At 45.3% G+C, this 18117-nt stretch overlaps 1 protein-coding gene across 5 annotated transcripts in view; it reads right to left on the bottom strand.

Moving 5' to 3' along the window:
- Positions 1-2487: 2487 nt before the first annotated feature.
- UNK (unk zinc finger) overlaps positions 2488-18117 on the bottom strand; it is a 42816-nt gene continuing 27186 nt past the window's right edge. The window contains exons 9-17 of one of the 5 annotated variants that reach the window (XM_069032879.1): positions 17775-17822; positions 16735-16899; positions 12423-12491; positions 11571-11745; positions 10326-10427; positions 8634-8822; positions 5651-5832; positions 4884-5141; positions 2488-4503 (exon numbers count right to left, since the gene is read on the bottom strand). In XM_069032879.1, coding sequence (XP_068888980.1) covers positions 4348-4503; positions 4884-5141; positions 5651-5832; positions 8634-8822; positions 10326-10427; positions 11571-11745; positions 12423-12491; positions 16735-16899; positions 17775-17822 — 1344 coding nt within the window. In that variant the 3' untranslated portion in view covers positions 2488-4347. Of the gene's footprint in view, positions 4504-4883; positions 5142-5650; positions 5833-8633; positions 8823-10325; positions 10428-11570; positions 11746-12422; positions 12492-16698; positions 16900-17774; positions 17823-18117 lie in introns of all 5 variants that reach the window. The other 4 variants (XM_069032878.1, XM_069032881.1, XM_069032882.1 and 1 more) reach the window with 4 other exon arrangements.

Genomic DNA, 18117 nt, shown 5'->3' with positions numbered 1-18117 from the left:
GAAAGGCAAAATTTGCCACAGATCTGTTGTTTCGAGGGCTCCACAGGCCAGATTTCTCCACCCTCCCCAAGCCCCAGAGCAGAGCCCGGGGCTGCACATCCACCCGGGCACGCATGCGCACACACACACGCACACACCGCTTCAGGTTGTATTTTTTTTTTTTCTTAGCAAAAAAATAAAAATTTATTGTCCTCTAAAAAAAAAAAAAAAAAAAAGAAAAAAAAATCCATCCTGCCCTTGGAAACTGTGACACAGATTGAGTTCTTTCTTTCCAGCCCCACATGCAAATTCACTCTGCCAAGAAAAGAGTCTAAACCAGGTTTCTGACAGCCAAAACACATATTTACAGAGTACGAGAGAACGACAGCTGAAATCACAGTTCTATACATGGAATCAACAACACGTTTTACACCACTGATCACCATTCTGCCAACTTCTACACGGACTAGGGGCGCCTCTGCCCAGTGCCCTTCCTCCTGGGGAAAGCAGGGAAGGGACTGGGCAAGAATTGCCACCAGAAATACTGCAGTGTGTATTATTATTATTTTTTTAAAACGTATACTGTATTTATTTTGTTTTAACATTGGAAGCTACGGAGTGGGGAAGCCCCAGAAATCTCTCCGATGCAGTCACTACTTTGCAGGAATACTTCACCTTTAAAATACTAGGTTTTACATCAGTAACATCTATTTTGCTGTTGGCCATCACTCCAAGGATTATAATAATTCTGGAGGAAAACACTGGTAATATTCTTCCTTCTCAGATAGGGGAAAAGGAGGAAGAGAGGAGGTTCGGAGGCTGGTGGAACAGCAAGGGATGACTGAGTCCATTCAGTGTTACGGGCTTCCTCCCAGGGTAAGGAATTCTCTTCATTGTCTCAGCTGCACAAGCCTTGCAAGTGGCTCAGGTTCAGCTTCAGAGATGTACAAAAGTGTAAAACCCTTCGGCAGGGGATCGGCTGCAGTGACCCCCAGGGGTGGGATCTGCTTAAGGAAATGCGCTCCAGCTCCGGCCCTTTCCCGGGTCCCTCCCGTGCCACAGCGAGCACATGGCTACGGCACCTCAAGCTGGAGAGGAGCTCAAAGTGGTCCTGTTAGCCCAAAATGCTAAAATCCTTCAGCTCCTGGCTCTCACCTACAGCTCTGGGCCTGCTTGTTGCTCTGGATCTACCCAGGGTAGTGCTGTCCCAAGCCATCTGCTTCTAGGCTGGTTTTCCGTAATAATGTAGAAGTTTATTGACCTTTAGGATGCTGTGGTTTCACAACACAACCACAACTCCCTTCCCCCAGCTCTCAGCTCCGAAGGGTCTGACCTGCCCAATTCGTCACTGAGGCCAGCGCTTCTGAAGCTCCCAAAAATCTGGGGAGGAAAATGTCATTATCCACTAAGGAGTCTGTGTGAGGAGGCAGGACCCAGACGTGGTCAGGGCTGTTCAGCTGGGCTGCTCCCCAAGGAACCTCGTGGACCCCACTTTTGTTTTGAAGCCCCCTCAGCTCTGCTGTGTTACTGTGTGTCCTGTAAAGGGAGTTCCTGCTTCAGAAGGAAGCCTGACAGTACATGACAGGGGCTGCACTTATTAGCACCAGGTTTATTTCAGCTCTTTTTACACCACACAAAAGCTGATCACAGACTCTTAAGCCTCAACTGCAGTGCTGTGATTATGGTTTGTCCTTCCTGCCCGGAGCAGGCAGCAACAACTGCTGGAGAGGGTCAGGAATGCTGCTCCTTCCCCCTGCTCCTACCTCATTTGGTTTGGAAATTGTCTTTAAGTGGCCCCCCAGAACATTCACGAAATATGCAAAGATGAAGTTCTCTTTTCCATCTGATGCTTAAGAAAATAAATTCACATTTCAATATTCCTCTCCTTTTTTTAAAAGCAGCAAACAAATTGATAGAAACCTAAATTTAGGAAGTGTTTCTTCAAGAACCAGAGGAAAGTGAGAAAGTCTATGTGCTTGTGCAAAGAGAGTGCTGAGAGAGGTTGGGTGGGGGCAAGGGACGGGTCTAGTGCTAATTCCTTCAGGCTGCTCTGCCATGAGTGCAGTGTGGCAATGGAAAGTTAAAATGTAAGGGCCACAAACAGGTGAAATTCTGAATTCTTTGGTCCTTCAGTATAAGTTTTAAAACAGAGAAACTGTTTTACTCAAAAGGGGAAAACACATTTTCTCTGGCCTGGAATTTTTCCTTGTACCCCATGGAAACTGGGGGCAAACAGCTCTTTCCCCTTAACCCCCCCAAGTCCTGCATCACCCCGTGACTGAAGTCCCATGGAGACAGCCCAGGCTGCCCTCAGGGGACAAGTTCCACGTGGAGGGATTCCCTGTTGGAATCACAGAGCCAGTGCTGGACAGATCTGGAAAAAGAGGGTTGGCAAAAGGCAGCATCACCCCTGAGCAGCCCCTGGGGAGGCAGAGGAGCAGAGAAACCCCCACGCTCATAAAAAGTGTTACAAACCATAGCCAAAAACGGGCTGATCAGCTCTGCTGCTTATAAATATTAAAGACCTGATTTAAGAGTTTATTTCCTATGATTTAAGTTAGTTACAAAAAAACTTTTTAGTAAATTTTTTTTATCTTAATTGGGCTTTTCCTCCTCCTCCCCCCCCCTTTTAATTTTTTTTTTATTTTTTATTTTTCCTAAAAAAAAAAAAAAGAGAAATGTTCACGTATTTTAATAAAAGGTCTTTCCTTAAGATCAGACCAAGGCAGATGTGCTGCCCCATGGCACAGACATTCAAAGGCTATAACCAAACAACATAGCCACAATAGTCACTCAACAGTGTCTCTCCATTAAAAAAAAAATAAAAAACCTGATGCTAGTTACAATAAAATACACATGGAAAAAAAGCATTTTTACCAAAAAACCCAAAAACAAGTTAATGGGAAAACATAAAAAAGAACTACACAGAGCTGCACTTAAGAGATCATCTGGGAATGCATATTAACCCCTTCCATGGAGAGGAAAGGTGGAATTATGGAAGCAAACCTAATTGTGTTTGTATTAAATATGAAGCTTTCTGAGAGGCTCTGGTAAAAATTCAGTTTTCCTACAATAGTGGGCTGCTGGAAGTTCCAGTGCTTTTCCAGGTCATGGAGGGGCAGCACAGGAGCATCCCTGTGCAAAATAAAAATGTTTAGTCAACCGAGTGGCCTTTTGGTTGAGATCCCAGCAGGTTACTGCAATCCACCTGATGTAAAAATCCAATGGACACGCTGGTAAGGAAAGTCACAGGAAAGCTCAGCTGCTGGACAGATCTGAGCTGGTGGCATTTCTCTGTCCTGCTGGACTATTTCTGTCACCACACATCTCCAGCATGAGGGTTTCTGGAGCCAGCAATCCACAAACCACCCTTGAGCTGCTGACACAGGCAACAAAAATGTCCTCAGCCTACCTGGAATTGTTTCATGCACTTCAGCAGTGACTACGAATCAGGTCCCTGTGGCTAAAACAAAACTAATCTCATCTGAAACAGTAAAATGTCTCTAGACAGACACCAGACAAAGGGGTGCCTGGAGAGAACTAACCTCTGCATCCAAATTTCCTTCATAAAGGGCTTTGGCTCACCCAAGGGCAATACTTCTAAGGCTGCTCAGACCTGGAACATGTTGGCTGCATCAGCAGTGAACATTGGTCACTGAATTTTGGGGCTTGGCTTGCTCTAGGTCCAATATAAATTTTTTTTTTTCCCTCTTTTCTTCTTTTCATACAAATATACAAAGAGTGTAAAAAAATTTAAAAAGTGAACTTTGCTGATTAAATGACAGACAAAGTTCCTGCACATTCAGAGATGGGCAGTGTGAGGCCCTCCAGGCAGGAGCCTGGCAGAGCTCCCATCAGGGGGGACGGCTTTAACCAAGCTGGGTCAGTGAAAGAGCAGGGGGACCGAAGGCATGAGCAAGTCATTTCAATCCACCTCGATCCTCCCTGTGATCTCAACTCTTCCTCTGGAAAGCACGTGGAAGCCCCTCTTGCCCACTCTAAGTCCTTCTGGAAATAGTCAAAAATTTGTTATCACCTAAATAGAAAAGAGGAGAAACACAGACTCTTTGCAAATGGCCCTTTGATCTGTATTAAAAACAGCTCTCAAAGTTCATCAAGAGTTAGAATTAGTGGGGCACGGGTGAGGGGCAGTTTAGATACGGGATGTAAAATATTAAAAAGTGCTCTGCAACTAATTTTCTGTTTTCATGTGTGCATGTGCGTGTGTGTGCACGTCCCTACACGTGCACAGCCACGCCCATCCACACACATATATACATATATATATATACACATACATATATATGTACGTATGTATAAAGTTAAAAAGTTCTCTAGGATATGATCAGAACGAGTGTCCTCGGAAGGTCACGACTGCAGAGAGTGGGGCCTGTTGGGGTGGCAGATGGGGCACTCGCCCTCCTCGGCGCACGTCTCGCACAGCACCGCGTGTTGGCACGGTAACACCACCCGGTTCTCCTCCTGACACTTAAGGCATTTCACTGACTGCATCTGAAATACCGCCTGCAAGAGAGGGGGGACAGGGCACAGCGTCAGCGGCACACGCACGGCAAAGGGCTGAGCGGTTTGGGGAAGGGCAGCGAGGACTTGCAGCTGTCCACCCTGTTCATGTCCTGAAGCAAAAGTGCAGCAGCACAGCGTGATGCCTTTCGGGACCTTTAGGATCAACAGAGCAGCTTTGATTTGATTTAAACTCTGTACTTTAGGCACAAAGAAGATGAAGTTATCTTCCTGTGAGCCAGCTAGAGCTCACTTTGGTTACATCTACCTGGAAGTGCTCTGTTAGCCTTCTGATTTCTGGCTCTATTGAGGAGAAGGGAAAAAGCTGTGACCTGTAGGAGCAGAGAGGGCAGAGCTCTGCCCTGCCAGGCCCTGGCACTCACCTTGTCCACTTTCTCCAGGTTTGCCCGCAGCTGTTTCTGCAGGGTGTAGAGCGACGAGAGCGAGAGCGTCTCCAGGTCAGAGAAGGAGCGCAGGAACTGCGGGTCCTGGCCGGTGTGGATCCTCTCCAGCTCCTCCTGCAGTTTCTTCACTTGCAGCTCCAAGGCTTCCCTCTGCTCCCGGGCCAGTTCACATTCCATGTTAGCTGTGTTGGCGCGATCATTTGCTTCCTCTGCCTCCTTTTTCCAAGCATCACAAGCCTGCAAGTTCCGACAAAGAGGGTAAAAGAAGCAGTCTGAAAACTTGGTCTGTCTCCAAAGAGAAACCCAGAAAAATTATCAATTTCCATACACTCCTCACGCCAGTTCTGGCCAATCTGGCCAAATTCTGTTCCCAAATTCTGAAACACGTTTGGAGCCTTGCTTCAAGGCACTGCTCATTCCAGATATCCCATCTGCTTGGGCTGTGGTTCTACACTTCTGGCTCACACTGTTCAGGGGATGAACTTTGCATACTGACAAATTATCATGGATCAAAGTCAGCTGGCAGCTCTGAGAGACTGTCAAACACTTCACAACACCTGGCCTTGAACTACCAGCACCTGAACACACCAGGCCCACTGATTTGGTGATTTCCAAGGGGGAGGAAAGAATGCTGAGAATCTGTAAAACCTACAGTTCTGTCCAGCACCTCCATGTCCAGGAGCCTGTTGAAAGGCTGACACCCCCTACTCCTTTACACTCCCTAATCCCAGGATTTGCCCAAGTACCTGCTTGGCTTGTTTCCAAGACTCTTCCCACTGCTTTATTGTGCCGTTGGCTTCATCCAGTTCTTGTCGTAGCCGTGCCAGCTCTGCAGCACCTGGACCTGACAGAAATGCAGGTGAGGTACTGGGCGAAAAACTCCCCGAAGCAAAGTGTTCCCATATGCTGCTGTTCATCCCATTTAAACCTGTTTCACAGGGAAATAGAGAGGGTTATGTCACAGGTGCTGGTAATTTCCCCATTTCCTCCCTAACCCTGTGAAATCCAGGATTCAAAAACGTGTAAACAGGATAAAAAGTTCCTCTCAAGAATCAGTTTCATCCCCATGACCCTGAAGTCCATCATAGAGGGACTTTATAGGGAAATTTCACACCATTAGGCCTCATCTTTAGTGATGCAGGGAGGACCCAGGAACTCCTGAATCAGACTGTTTTTAGAAGCATCACTTTTACAGCAGAGCTGACCATCAGCTTGAATCCCCCTTCTTTCAGGAGAACCCCTGACCTGCTTCTACCTCCCCACTTTTCCGTGCAGCACAGCCACCAGAGTTGGTTCACAGAGCCCAGGTGGTGCTTCGTCCCACAGTACACCCTGAGAAACTTCTGCTTTTGTCTCCTCAACGTGGGGCTTAGAAAAGGAGCCTCACTTCCAAACAGTGGCACAAAAAACGCTCCAAGTCATTACTGTTTCCATACACAAGGAACAGAACTGGAAAATCCTGTTTATAAACAAGTAGAGACAATAGTATCTGTATCTGCTTCACCCTCTGCAGAGTTCTAGCACTGAGCTAGTGAGCAGCACTAATTAGCCACTTCCCTATTTTAGCTTGTTCAAATAAACTCTCTTTCCAGGAAGAAATTCAAGGCTTAGGAGACAAAGGAGTAGAGTATCACTTGTAGACAAAACTGGCTATTTTTCCACAGAGTCCAGTGTTTGTACTCTTTCAATAACAAAAATGCTTTCACTTAAAATTCACTTTGCATTCCGGGGAAAACTAGTAGGAAAAGGTAATATTGAGACAGAGTGTGGACTCTTACCCAAACAGTTTGCTCCAGTTTGATATGGGAGTCATTTCCATGCCCACTGGCTGGGAACATTCCTAAATTGAGTTGCAACTGATAATTCTGATCTCACAAGCAGCTAAACTGTGCCTGCAAGTAAGCCCTGCAGTCAACAGCCTCTCACTGAGGTCTATCCCAGCACCACTGAGCTCCCAGTATTTGTCTTGTAGCCAAGACACAAATAGTTACAAAATATACAGCTGAAAAATAGTAACTTGTCTTCACCAGGGGCTTAGGCACATTAACAACTCACTCAGCAGAGCAGCAAGGGATCTTTGCTGGCTCGGGCCACTTACCACAGATCCATCTCAGCTGCTCTGAAGGGTGCTCAGTTGAAAGCAAGAAGTTTTAATGGAATCCCAACTCACATTTTGTTTTTTAAACTTCAGTTTTCTTGAATGGGAATCCAGCATTAAGCAGGACGCTGGCAAGCCACAAATTCTGCCACAAAGCTGACCAAGCTCTTCCTGTAATTTGTTTTAACCCCCTCTTTCCACCTGCTGCTCTCATTTCACATTGGAAGTATCAAGCCCCTTTGGTCAGGAATGCCTTCTCTGCACATTTTGCACCTAGCACAGTGGAAACCAGCCCAGAACTAGGCATTTTTAACTCAATTTCAATACAAATCAGTGATAACTACATACTTGACATGTTACGTGCATTCACCAAGTTACATGGAGCAGATGATTGCCAACTGCTAAGAAACTATTCAAATATCTTCTCAAAACCCCAGAAAAGGATTTGTTGTATTTACAGAAAATATCTTTTTTTTTTCTTATAAATAAATTATTTAAATGCATTTATGAATTTCCTGCAATTTTTGGCTTTTTATTTGTATAAATACACAGTCAAGATAAATAAAACTCATTTCTTCTGAAACAGCAATTTTTCTTTTTCTTACAAAAACTGGGGCAAACAGCCAGCCTCAACCTAATTAAGAGCAGAGATGGCCTCTGATGTCTCTTATTACAGTAATTGTAAAAGCTGTTAAAGCCAAACAAGCAGCAATGGCAAGCATGGAATCATGGGCTTGGGCTGTGCAAACAAGGGATGCAGTTACACAGATAAGTGCATGCAGAAACAGCTTACACAAGCATGTAATCATTTTATTAGGTTAAGCTGAATTTTAAAGATTAAAGTGTATCTCAGATTTGAAGAGGCATTTATGTCTAGCATCAATAGAGAGAATGAATATTTACTGTTACTAACAGAAATAAGCAGAACTGGTGTCACTGTAGCCTGGAGGCCAAACAGCTTTATTTCTCAAGGTAATCCTGTGTCTTGATAATAAAATAGATTTGTCTGCTAAATCTCCTGTTCTTCCTGATACAGCTGAAACTCCAAAGTAATTTCTCTTCCTTCACTCCCTCATACATGAAAGAGACCCTCAAGGAGGGGAAGGAGTGAGGGAGACAAAACTGAAACACTGACTTTTTACAAAGTCCACACTGCAAAACAGGCAGAGTGTCAAACAGGAGAAAAAGTTCTGATGGCCCAGGCCTGCTCTAGAGGTCCCAGAAGCTAATCTGACCCACAAGCAGTCCCAAGAGCAAACTGCAATCCCTACCTAAACTCAGCCAAGATGAGGACCCAGCTCTGAGTTTCATATGAAGTCTCAGCAAAGCACTGCTGGCTGGAAAAGGCAGAGCTCTTTTTCCTGAAAGGCATCATCAGAGCAAGGCAATTAACCTATCTGCCCCTTTTCCCTAGCCTAGAAACAATGGGAAGTAGAGGGAATTGCTCCCTTGTTCATGAGGTATTAGCTGACTTTGGTAAAGCAGCTTCTAGTCCCGTTGCTGTTCTCATGGGAAGAAGAGATCCATGGCAGCAGTGAAACAACACATTGAAATTAAAGCCAACTTAAAAGAAAATACTTACATGGCACAGACAGGCATGTACATGGGACACACACACACCATGCATTTACCTAATGATCCATGAGAAGCTGATGTCCCCAGGAATGTGTTTTCTGACTGGCTTAAGTGTCCCTGGGGCTGATGGAGGAAATGCGATGAGAGGCTGACCGGTGGAGAAGGAGAGGCGGAGTGAAAGGAGGCAGAGCTTCCAAGGGACCCGGGGATATTTACAGGAGCAGAACTTTGCAGCAAACTCCCACCTGGACAAAGAACACACAGAGAGGATGGCTATGTATGACCACGAGGCGTGGGCACAGGCAGGAGTTCAGAGCAGGAGGTGTTAGGTTCCCTTTCTCCTCCCTGAGCCCCTCGGGATTCCCTCCACTTCTCCTGAGGTTTCACTCCCCTCTCAGCCTTTAAGAGGAGCACTGAAGCTGCCATCCCATGACCCACATAGGTTAAGGCTCTCCACAACTCAGTGGATTGCTCTTTGAGTGGCCAAAGGAACAAAAGGTTTTCTGAGCAGAGCTCGGTCCCTGTCAGCCTAGAGAAGATGAATTTGGTATCTGGTGAAATACTTTGTCATGAAAAATTCACTTCTAAAACATGTGCCTCTGCCTTTAATACTTCCAAACAACCTGTAGTGAGAAGACTGTCATGCTGGGTGAGCTCATGATCTCAACCACTAAAAACCAGTGACTAGTTACAGATACCTAAGTGCCTGGATCTACCAGTAATAAAAAACCCCAAATAAACAAAAGCCTAACCACAAAAGACATCAACTTCCCTTACACCAGAGGTTGTTCTGCCTGCCACTCACAGATTTAGGGAGATCTCAGCCCCGCTCTCTCCTCATCTATCTCCCCCCTTAGAAAGTCACCAGGTAACACCCAGGCCTGATGTGAAGAGAGGGAGAGGGGCAGGATCCCTAAGGCACTGCAGGTGGGGAGCAGCAGCAGCAGGGCTGGCAGCAGACAGGGACAGTAAACCTCCAGCAGGCTCTAATCTTTGGCAGGGAAGTGGAAGTGATATTCTTTCCACAGGTCCCTTCCTACCTCGATACAGCTCCAGGCAGTGCAGTTCCCTTGGAAACCTTCAGACAACCAGAGTTAGCTCCTGTTCAAACACCTGCTTACACAGCAAGGGTAGCCAGAAACTACAACCACTTCCAAAAAAGTTACGAGACATTTCTTTTTTTCCCTGGACACCCATCAGAGACAGGTAGAAGAGGCCTTAGCCTACCTCCATGTATCAAAATGAGACAGACATTACAGGAACCAAATCAGCAGACCATGATGACACTCTGACAGATGGATGGCATTACCAGGTCAGTGAGTTTCCTGTTACAGCTAGGGAGAGTTTTCTGCTTAAGATGCGAATTGTTATACTTTGGCCTGATTTGAAATGCATCAGATGCCTTCTGGAGTCTACTTACACACTCAAAAAAAAAAAAAAAAAAAGGAAAAAAAAAGAAAAAAAAGAGAAAAAAAAAAAAAAAAGAAAAAAAATCAGGCAAGACCCATTCAGTCTCAAGAAACATCCCCAAGACACCTGGGCCCAATGGCAATAACTCAGCTCTGCTAGTCAGTAAGGGCAAGCTCTCACTTCAAAGATGCTCAGGGGTTGCCAGAGTTCGTTGTAATTGCTGTTTTAACCAATGTTTTTTGGGACTGGTTTTAGAGCTCGGTTGGGCTGGCTCCACTGAGGTGACTGGGCAACACTGCTTGGCAGAAGATAAAGAAAGCTCTGTTGCTTTCATGTACCTATCATGATGCCACTCGTGTGGGGCACTGTGCTGCTGTCAAATGTCTTCTCCAGGGCAGCCACTCCGAATTCATTCAGGTCCAGGTCATCCAAGGCAGACTCTGCCAGACACAGAGGTACCAATTATGTTATAAAGGACCAACAACTTCAAGAGATAGGATGGCCCAAAGAGCCTACATGCAGAGGAGCCTGTGCTCTCTACCTCTCAGGGCCCTACTCTCTCTCCATCCTGTTCTCAGATGGTTTGGCAGAAGTGTCATGGGCAGCTTTTCAGTTCAGGTTCTTTAACCTGACCTGTTTCCTTTTGTCTCAAAGTATTCCCAAATGGTTCATGGAAACAAAAATCCGAAGAATTAACAGCAGATCCCACAAGTCTTCCCCAAACTGCTCTTTTAAGTCTGTCCCTTAGACACAGGAACACTGGCTTGGCTTACGGCATATCTGGGTCTGGTTTGTGCTTTGTCCCTGCTTTCCTGAAGAGCCACTTGGAAAAGAAATACAAGGAGAAGGGAACACTTGAAAAACATCTCTGAGGTTCACATATAGGGTAAAATAAAGCTTATTAATGCCTGAATCTGTTCCATCTATTTGAACATGCCTCATCACTAATGATGATCAATATAATTCCATCCCACACATGCCCACTCATTTCTATTATTATTTTTAACAAATTAGTGAGATCACCTCAGAAACATTACATTTAATTAAAAAAAGGAAAAAAAGAAAAAAAAGGAAGAAGAAAAACAGGTGACCAAAAAGCCTGTGCCTATCTAAGAGTGACTCCACTCTCTGGACTCTCCTGTTTTCCTTTCTCTTACAGCCTCTGTCCTACACTCTACAAAGGGCAAAGTCCTTACAATCTACCTGGTGGTAGCTCTGGTTATAAAATTGTCATTTAGAACTAAGGGGTAGTAACTGTGGAAAATGCCCCTGTGATTTCCTGCCTAGTCCAAGACCTCTTTGTCAGTTTGACAAAGCTAAAACTAAGGCCCTTTTACGCCATGTGACATTCTGAGTGAATGGCTCAGAGGCCTTCAGTTGGTCCCGTGGGTGAATTTCATCCAAAATGACCTGCAGGAAACATCAGATGTGCCACAGTCACAGAACAAGCTTCAGGAATCTGCCAGCACTGACAGACACGGAAAACTGGAGGTCACTGGAACACCCATGTTATTCCAAGTCTCACATCTGGTGATCCATGGCTGAGGAAGCCCTATTTTCATAAGTGAAAAAGGCAAAGTTACCTATGACAGACTCAACGGTGTCACTGGTTGGGTAGAAGGGAAGGGCATTGGCATTCATGCCTGGAATGCTGCTGGTGCCGGCGGGGCTCGGGGGGGTTGCAGCCAGACTGGAGGTGATACTAGAGGAGATGCTGGATGTCAGTGGGCTCCCCACGGGGAGAATGCCCAGGATGTCCTGAAACAAGAGTGTGAAAAGGGAAAGAGGTAGGAAACAAAACATCTTTATAGAACAACCCCGTCAGAAACGTGCAGGAACGAGCCAAATGCCAGCAGCAAACCTGTTCCTGCCTGCTTCCAACCTGACAGATGGCTACTGCTTCCACTGGGCTGGGGGTGGGGAGAGATTAACAGCTTTTCTTTAATTTCTGTCAACTGTTCTCCATTCCATGTCCCCCCCCTCCCCTTCCCCAGTATTCTAAACATCTTTCAGGCTGCCCCAGAATTAACTCCTGTGACCCACAGGTTGCATGCAATCACAGCCATGGGCCACACAATCACTCACTCAGACTTAGTTCAGCACACGACTTAGAAACTGATATTAAATTCCTTTTGCCAAATCCTTGAACTTAGATGACTCCAGAGATCCATTCCAGCTCAATTTTCTGTAATTTGAAGACTCTCTCCAGCACAGTTCAGCCCTATGAATCTACCCTGAATTCACTCAGGTCTAACTACTCACAAATAACACCTCCAGCAAATCATCCCATCTTCATAAAGTAATCCCTCCAGCTGAGCATCCCTAATGGTGTCTGGACTGTTATTTACTCCCTGCAGAGCTGTCTGGATCCACAGATCCCTCTGTGGTGCTGGAAGCCCTGAGCTGGGTTTAGAGCCCTGCCAGCAGCTCCATACCTGTTTGGGCTGTAACAAAGGCTGCTCCTGGCTCCTGTGTTCCAGGGAGTGGGACTTCATTTTTGCTTGCTGCAGTAAAGAAACAAAAGAAAAGATAAGCAGAAGGATTATTTAGTAAAATCAAAAATGGCTGGCTGCTGGCTTTGGAGAGGCCATGGGAAACACAGTCCACTCCTCTCTTGGGCTGCTCAAGGCACTGGAGAATTTGGAGAGAGGGAAAGCTCAGCAAACTGAAAATGTCCCAAGTAATTTGCTTTCTGTATACCAAGACATCACCCCTAGAGTTATGCAAAGACTCGTCACAATGACATTTGCCTTTAATGCTGCTGTAAGACCCCTGCTAGCACAAAGCACATCCTAAGAACCAAGGTCAAAACCAAATTATTCTGCCTTGCTATAACTAACTCATCAGCCCTACTAGCATTTAACACCCAGAAAGGGCCAGAAATGGTGGGAGGCACACTGCATTGTTAAATTATGCAAATATTTTTTGGTTTGGGGAAAAGAGAAGTATGTAGGTTATGTTTCCCCTCAAACTTTTCCAGCTCCCAGCTACGACTGCAAAGTAAAACACAGTAATAAGTAACCAATTTTCAAAGCAACATCATCAAAACTGACTTTATAAAAAAATCCTCCCTTCATCCATGAACAAAAGAGCTCAAAGGTAGAAAACATAAGCATGGCCAAGGCTGTCTGGAATTGCAAAACTGCATGAATGCCAATACACATTCAGAATCCCACTATCCAGGCTAAAAATTCAGCTTAAGGTCCTTTCAGCATTATATCCTTAATGGATATCAACTCTCTTGCCTTGCAACATCAGTCAGTTCTGCTGGGGTTCAGTTGGGAAGTGGCCTCAGGAGCCTGTCAGTGGGTAACAGTCTGTCTGCAGGCCTTGCCCCCTTCCTCCCGTGCTGTGACACGGCACGGGGAGATCAATCCCACCCTCTGGGCACAGAGAGGCAGCAAAAAAGTGCTGGGAGTCAGCCCTGCTTGTTTTCTCACTCTCCAATACCCCCAGTGTGAAACACAGACATATTCCAGCCACCAAGTGTGCTCGATTTTCATCCCAAATCCAGGCAGGCACCACCCCTGCAGGAGACTGAGGCACGATGTACGTACAACAGCAGCACACAAGGCACCACCCTGAGCTGAAGTGATGCCCCTTGACTTCTTGGCCTGAACAGTCTCATGGCAAAGACAAATGACTGCTGGAGAGGGGTGATGTAACCAGACAGGCAAAAGAGCAGTGGAAGAATTCCTCTCTTGGTTTTACTTCATTAAATCATCTTCTCTGCTCAGCTCGAGGCACATGGGCAGATGGAGAGGTCAAAGCCTGGCAGACAGGCAGGTGGGAGATGGACACAAAGATCCTTCTGCAGTGAGGATCATTCTCTCCCACTTCCCTGAACACGTTCACAACACTGGAGCCCACAGTGGGCTCATTCCCCTCTGTGTGTGAGAGCTGCGTTCTGTGAGTGCCTCTGTGTGTGTCTGATAATGCTCCTGCTGCATTACCCAGCACAGCCCTGCCCCGTTTGACACTCATCTGAACACAAAATGTGCTATCTCACACGTCAGCAGCTGAGGGGAGGGCACACACGCAGCCATGCCCCCACTGAGAGGCTTCCTGCCAACATGGGGAGCTGGCTCTGCTGCAGTTAAGTCTTGCTGGAAGGGCTTTTTTTCTTTAAGGAGGAGAAAAGTGAACATATTTCCAAGTTAGCCCCAATTCCCACTGCCCAGAATTCACACAACACAAGGGAAAAATAGAGCAAACCAAATGTCACCACTAAGCCAGTCTCCTTTAGCTCTGAATAACATTAGAAAGGGCACACATCGAGACAGACATACAAATGACAGGCTGAAATTCTCCAGCTCGCTCTGCTGCAGTCAAGGAAGAGAACAAGGGACATAAATTATGAGTGAAACTAAATGTTTTCTGACCAGCATGGAAGAAACCTACTGTGCTGTGTGTCAAGACTCGGGAACACCTCCTGGTCGTGGCATTCAAGTCCTTCCAGTGCAGCCAGCATTTTTCCAGCTTGCTAAATCTTTTGGGACTGGGGAAAAGTATTTTTAGCTTTAACTGCTGGCTCAGCCTTACCACAAACTATGTGGAATCTATTAAGACAGAAGGTGCATTTTTCATTCTAGTAAGATAGAAACTATTTGTACCAATTCTACAGGGGAAAAATGACAAGCCCATTGCAGAGCTGAGCCAGACTTTCTCCTCTGACGTTTTCATACAGGAGTTGACAAAGTTAAATGCTTCATTATTGGTCTAATTTACAGGGTATATGAGAATCTCTGGTGCCCACTGCAGCCAGGGATTTACAGAAGTGAATTACAGAAGAATTTTTCAAGTAAGTAATTATAGATTAAAGTAAAATTAAATCAGGACACTTAGGAGACACCTAATTTTGACTGTAGAAGCCTAGGCATAAGGCAACTGTGATTACTTCTGTCTATATCTTAATAGCTATTTATTCCTACTTAACACAGGTTTTGCTTAATTAAAGCCACATAATTAAGCAGCTACGTGAATACAGTATCTTTGTAGCACAGATCTGACTTTGGATACAAATGCTCATCATCTGGCCCTCCTTTTAGAAGCCCTATTCATGCTCCATCCCCTTTCTCCTTGGCTTAGGCTTGCTGCCCGTTTTCTCCAAAGCAGGGCCTCCCTGGCACCCTGCCTCTGCTGGCAGCAGACAGGGGTTCTCTCAGTCCTTCAGCTCTGGGTTCACTCCTCCTTTGCAGCAGAGGCCACAGAGAATGAGGACATGTTTTTCCTTTTGTTTCTAAACAACTGTTACAAGCTGCTGTGCCTGCAAGAAGTGCCAGGATCACAGCATGCTCTGCTCTTTACCCCCAAAGACGTGTTGCATCAATTTGCAGTTTCCTAAGGCACATCCCCCTTAAGCCAAACAAAGGGAGCATTGATAAGAGAGCACACATGCATATAGCTTAATCTGGATTTGACACTGCATCATTTTAATTAGACTAAACAGTGCTCAAGACTGGCCCTACTGCAAAGCTTGGCCATATTTTCCCAAGGCCATAAAAATAAATAAAACAAAACCCGTGGAGTCTGCTTCTGAATTCAACTACTTTATGCAAGACCTTGTCTGGACAGGATATTTCTACAGTTTTCTCACAGCAGTACAGGCTCATTAAGATTGACTTCTTTAATGTCACAGACCAGAGTTAAAACATAGCCAGGCTGAAAGCAGTGCTTCTTGTCCTCTCTTTTCTCAGGCAACACAGACGTGGTATTCTTATCCCTTTTTTATACTTTTTTCCAAAAGAACTTGTAGGAGGTATTTTTGCAGGCACTTCCTCATACAAGTAGCTATTCCCCTCCCCCTAAATCAAGATCCAATTACAAACCCAGTGAGAAATAAAAAGTGAAATAAAAACCCAAGCTCTGGGTTGGGCTCAGGTTAGAAGGGATGGTGCAGAGAAACCATTAACTGTAACATCAAGAAAGGAAATTCACAGTAAGAAGCTGACTGTGGAAAAGCCCATGTGTGGCAAGAGATGGAAGAGACTGTTCCAGGCCTAGGGAGCAGCACTAATAAGGCACAACACCAAGAAGAAGAAGACTGAGAAAGCAGCGAGGCAAGACTGAGATATTCAAAAAGGATAAGAGGGAATGTCATTAAGAGATGTGGGTTGGGTAATATTCAGAGGGTTCTTCAAATAAGAATGAGGAATTCTAATTTAATACAGAAGCCACGGGAGAGAGTTAAGGATAAGAATGATACAGCCACAGAAGCAAGAGACAACTAACAAGACATTTTTAATACACCAGAGGAATGGTGAACGGAGGACAAACCAAGTCATGGAGATCAAGGTAAGAGCTTAGAGTGGCAAGACAGAAAGAAGGATGAGTTTCCATGAGACAATACAGCAAAAGACACAGCAACTCTTGGCAAGGACCTAAACATGGAAAAAGAAAGAGCAAGAAGTGATGTGGGAAGCTACCCAGAGTCAACACAAGACAGAAGCTGTGAGGGGTTAGGAAAACAAGCAGCAGCTCGACTTCTACAAACTGGGTGTGTGATGGCAGCAAGGGAGACAAGACCAGATGTGAAATGACAGAGGCTGGAAGGGAGGCTGAAAGCAACAGCAGAGATCCAGAAACTGCTCATGAGAACAGTGCTTTCCCACTTTTGTTCCATCAGAAAAAAAAAACGCATTCAAGCTAGACTGGGCAATGTCTCATTCTTCCTCATCCCCCCAATTCTTCCAACCAATATTCCCCACTAACCTGGCATTTGAAACTCTTCAAATACTCGGCCCCCACCTGATCTTCTCGCTCAAACCCCGGTGCTTTCTTGTAGCTGCCAGCTGCTGTGACTGAGTCTGGAGGAAAACCAATGGTCTCCAAGCTGTGGGGCTTCCCAATGGCACCGGGAGGAGACCCACATATATTAGATGGGCTTCCAAGACTGCTGTTCCTACAAAGAATCTAACACAGGGAACAAGTGTCAGGAAAGTACAGCCAGACAGCAGGAACCGCTCAAAGAGATGCATCCATGGAAGTGCTCAATCACGTCACTGTTTGTAGATTGATTACACTGACAGCCAACACAACCATACAAGCTTCCAGTAAACACTGATTAAAAAACCAGGAAAAAGCTCTGCTGGATTTTTACAGTCCCACAATTATGGTTTTATTGTTGTTGCTTTGGAGTGCAGTCTTGTAAAACCCAGCCTACAGCTCTAATGACATTTATTCTTTCTGAGGCCTCAGAGGTGACTGATCAGGTTCCCAACATGACCATAAGTCTCTTCTCCTTCCTTAGGCTACCGTGGGTCCTGTCTGACTCTGGGCAGTGGTGTGGAACCTGGAAAGGTGCTGTGGCAGTCACAACAATCAGGTGTATCTGAGCTATATGCAAACTGTATTTTTTGCTTTCCAGTTGGAAATCTCAAAGTTTTAATGCAGACACAAGTCAGGTATCAACAACTGCATTAAAAAAACCCAATGATTTCCAACACTTCCATTCTTTGGACTAATACCAGGGATCACAATCACATGCAACAAGGCTAGTTTTGCACTGTAGATGAAGCCACAGACAGCAGCAAAGGAAGTTGAGTTTTAGAGAATGTGTCCACCTGGATGAACGCAAATATCCCATTTCTCTGGGACAAGAAATTATTTGCCTCCACTGCCAAGCACGACTGTGCTTCAGACATCACAGATTCAAGCATGGCACAGTCTGGGCTGGCATTAGTGGGGAAAAAAAAAAAAAAAGGAGCAGCCTACAATGTTTTGATTTTATTTTTATACAGACATTCTGCTGTCCACGCTTCCCTACAGTCGCAAAGATAACTACTCACTGTGGTGGAGGTGGGGCTAGTTGGCAGAGTTCCTGATTTATTCCACACCTACAGTACAAATACAAAACAGAACAGGCCACGTGAGGCTGGCTGCTACAGGGACCTTTTTCTCTGATTAATTCATCATGTAAAATGATCACCAGCAAAGCCATATTTGTTTGCAAGCTACATGCAGATGCCCTGTGGATGATGAAGTCATAGACAGACATGTGTTGCCATTTGGCACATATCCAAGGATTAGGAAAGACTGTTTAAAAGACTTAAGAGCTTGAGATAGACAAGACCTAAACATTCTAAAAGTAGGAGATATCTTCAACTGCCCTGCAGTTTTCAGAGAATTTAA

This window comes from Aphelocoma coerulescens, chromosome 18 (genome assembly GCF_041296385.1).
Source record: "Aphelocoma coerulescens isolate FSJ_1873_10779 chromosome 18, UR_Acoe_1.0, whole genome shotgun sequence".
Taxonomy (NCBI): Eukaryota; Metazoa; Chordata; class Aves; order Passeriformes; family Corvidae; genus Aphelocoma; species Aphelocoma coerulescens.
Note: the sequence above shows the minus strand (reverse complement) of the source record. Positions and strands in the feature narration are given on the sequence as shown.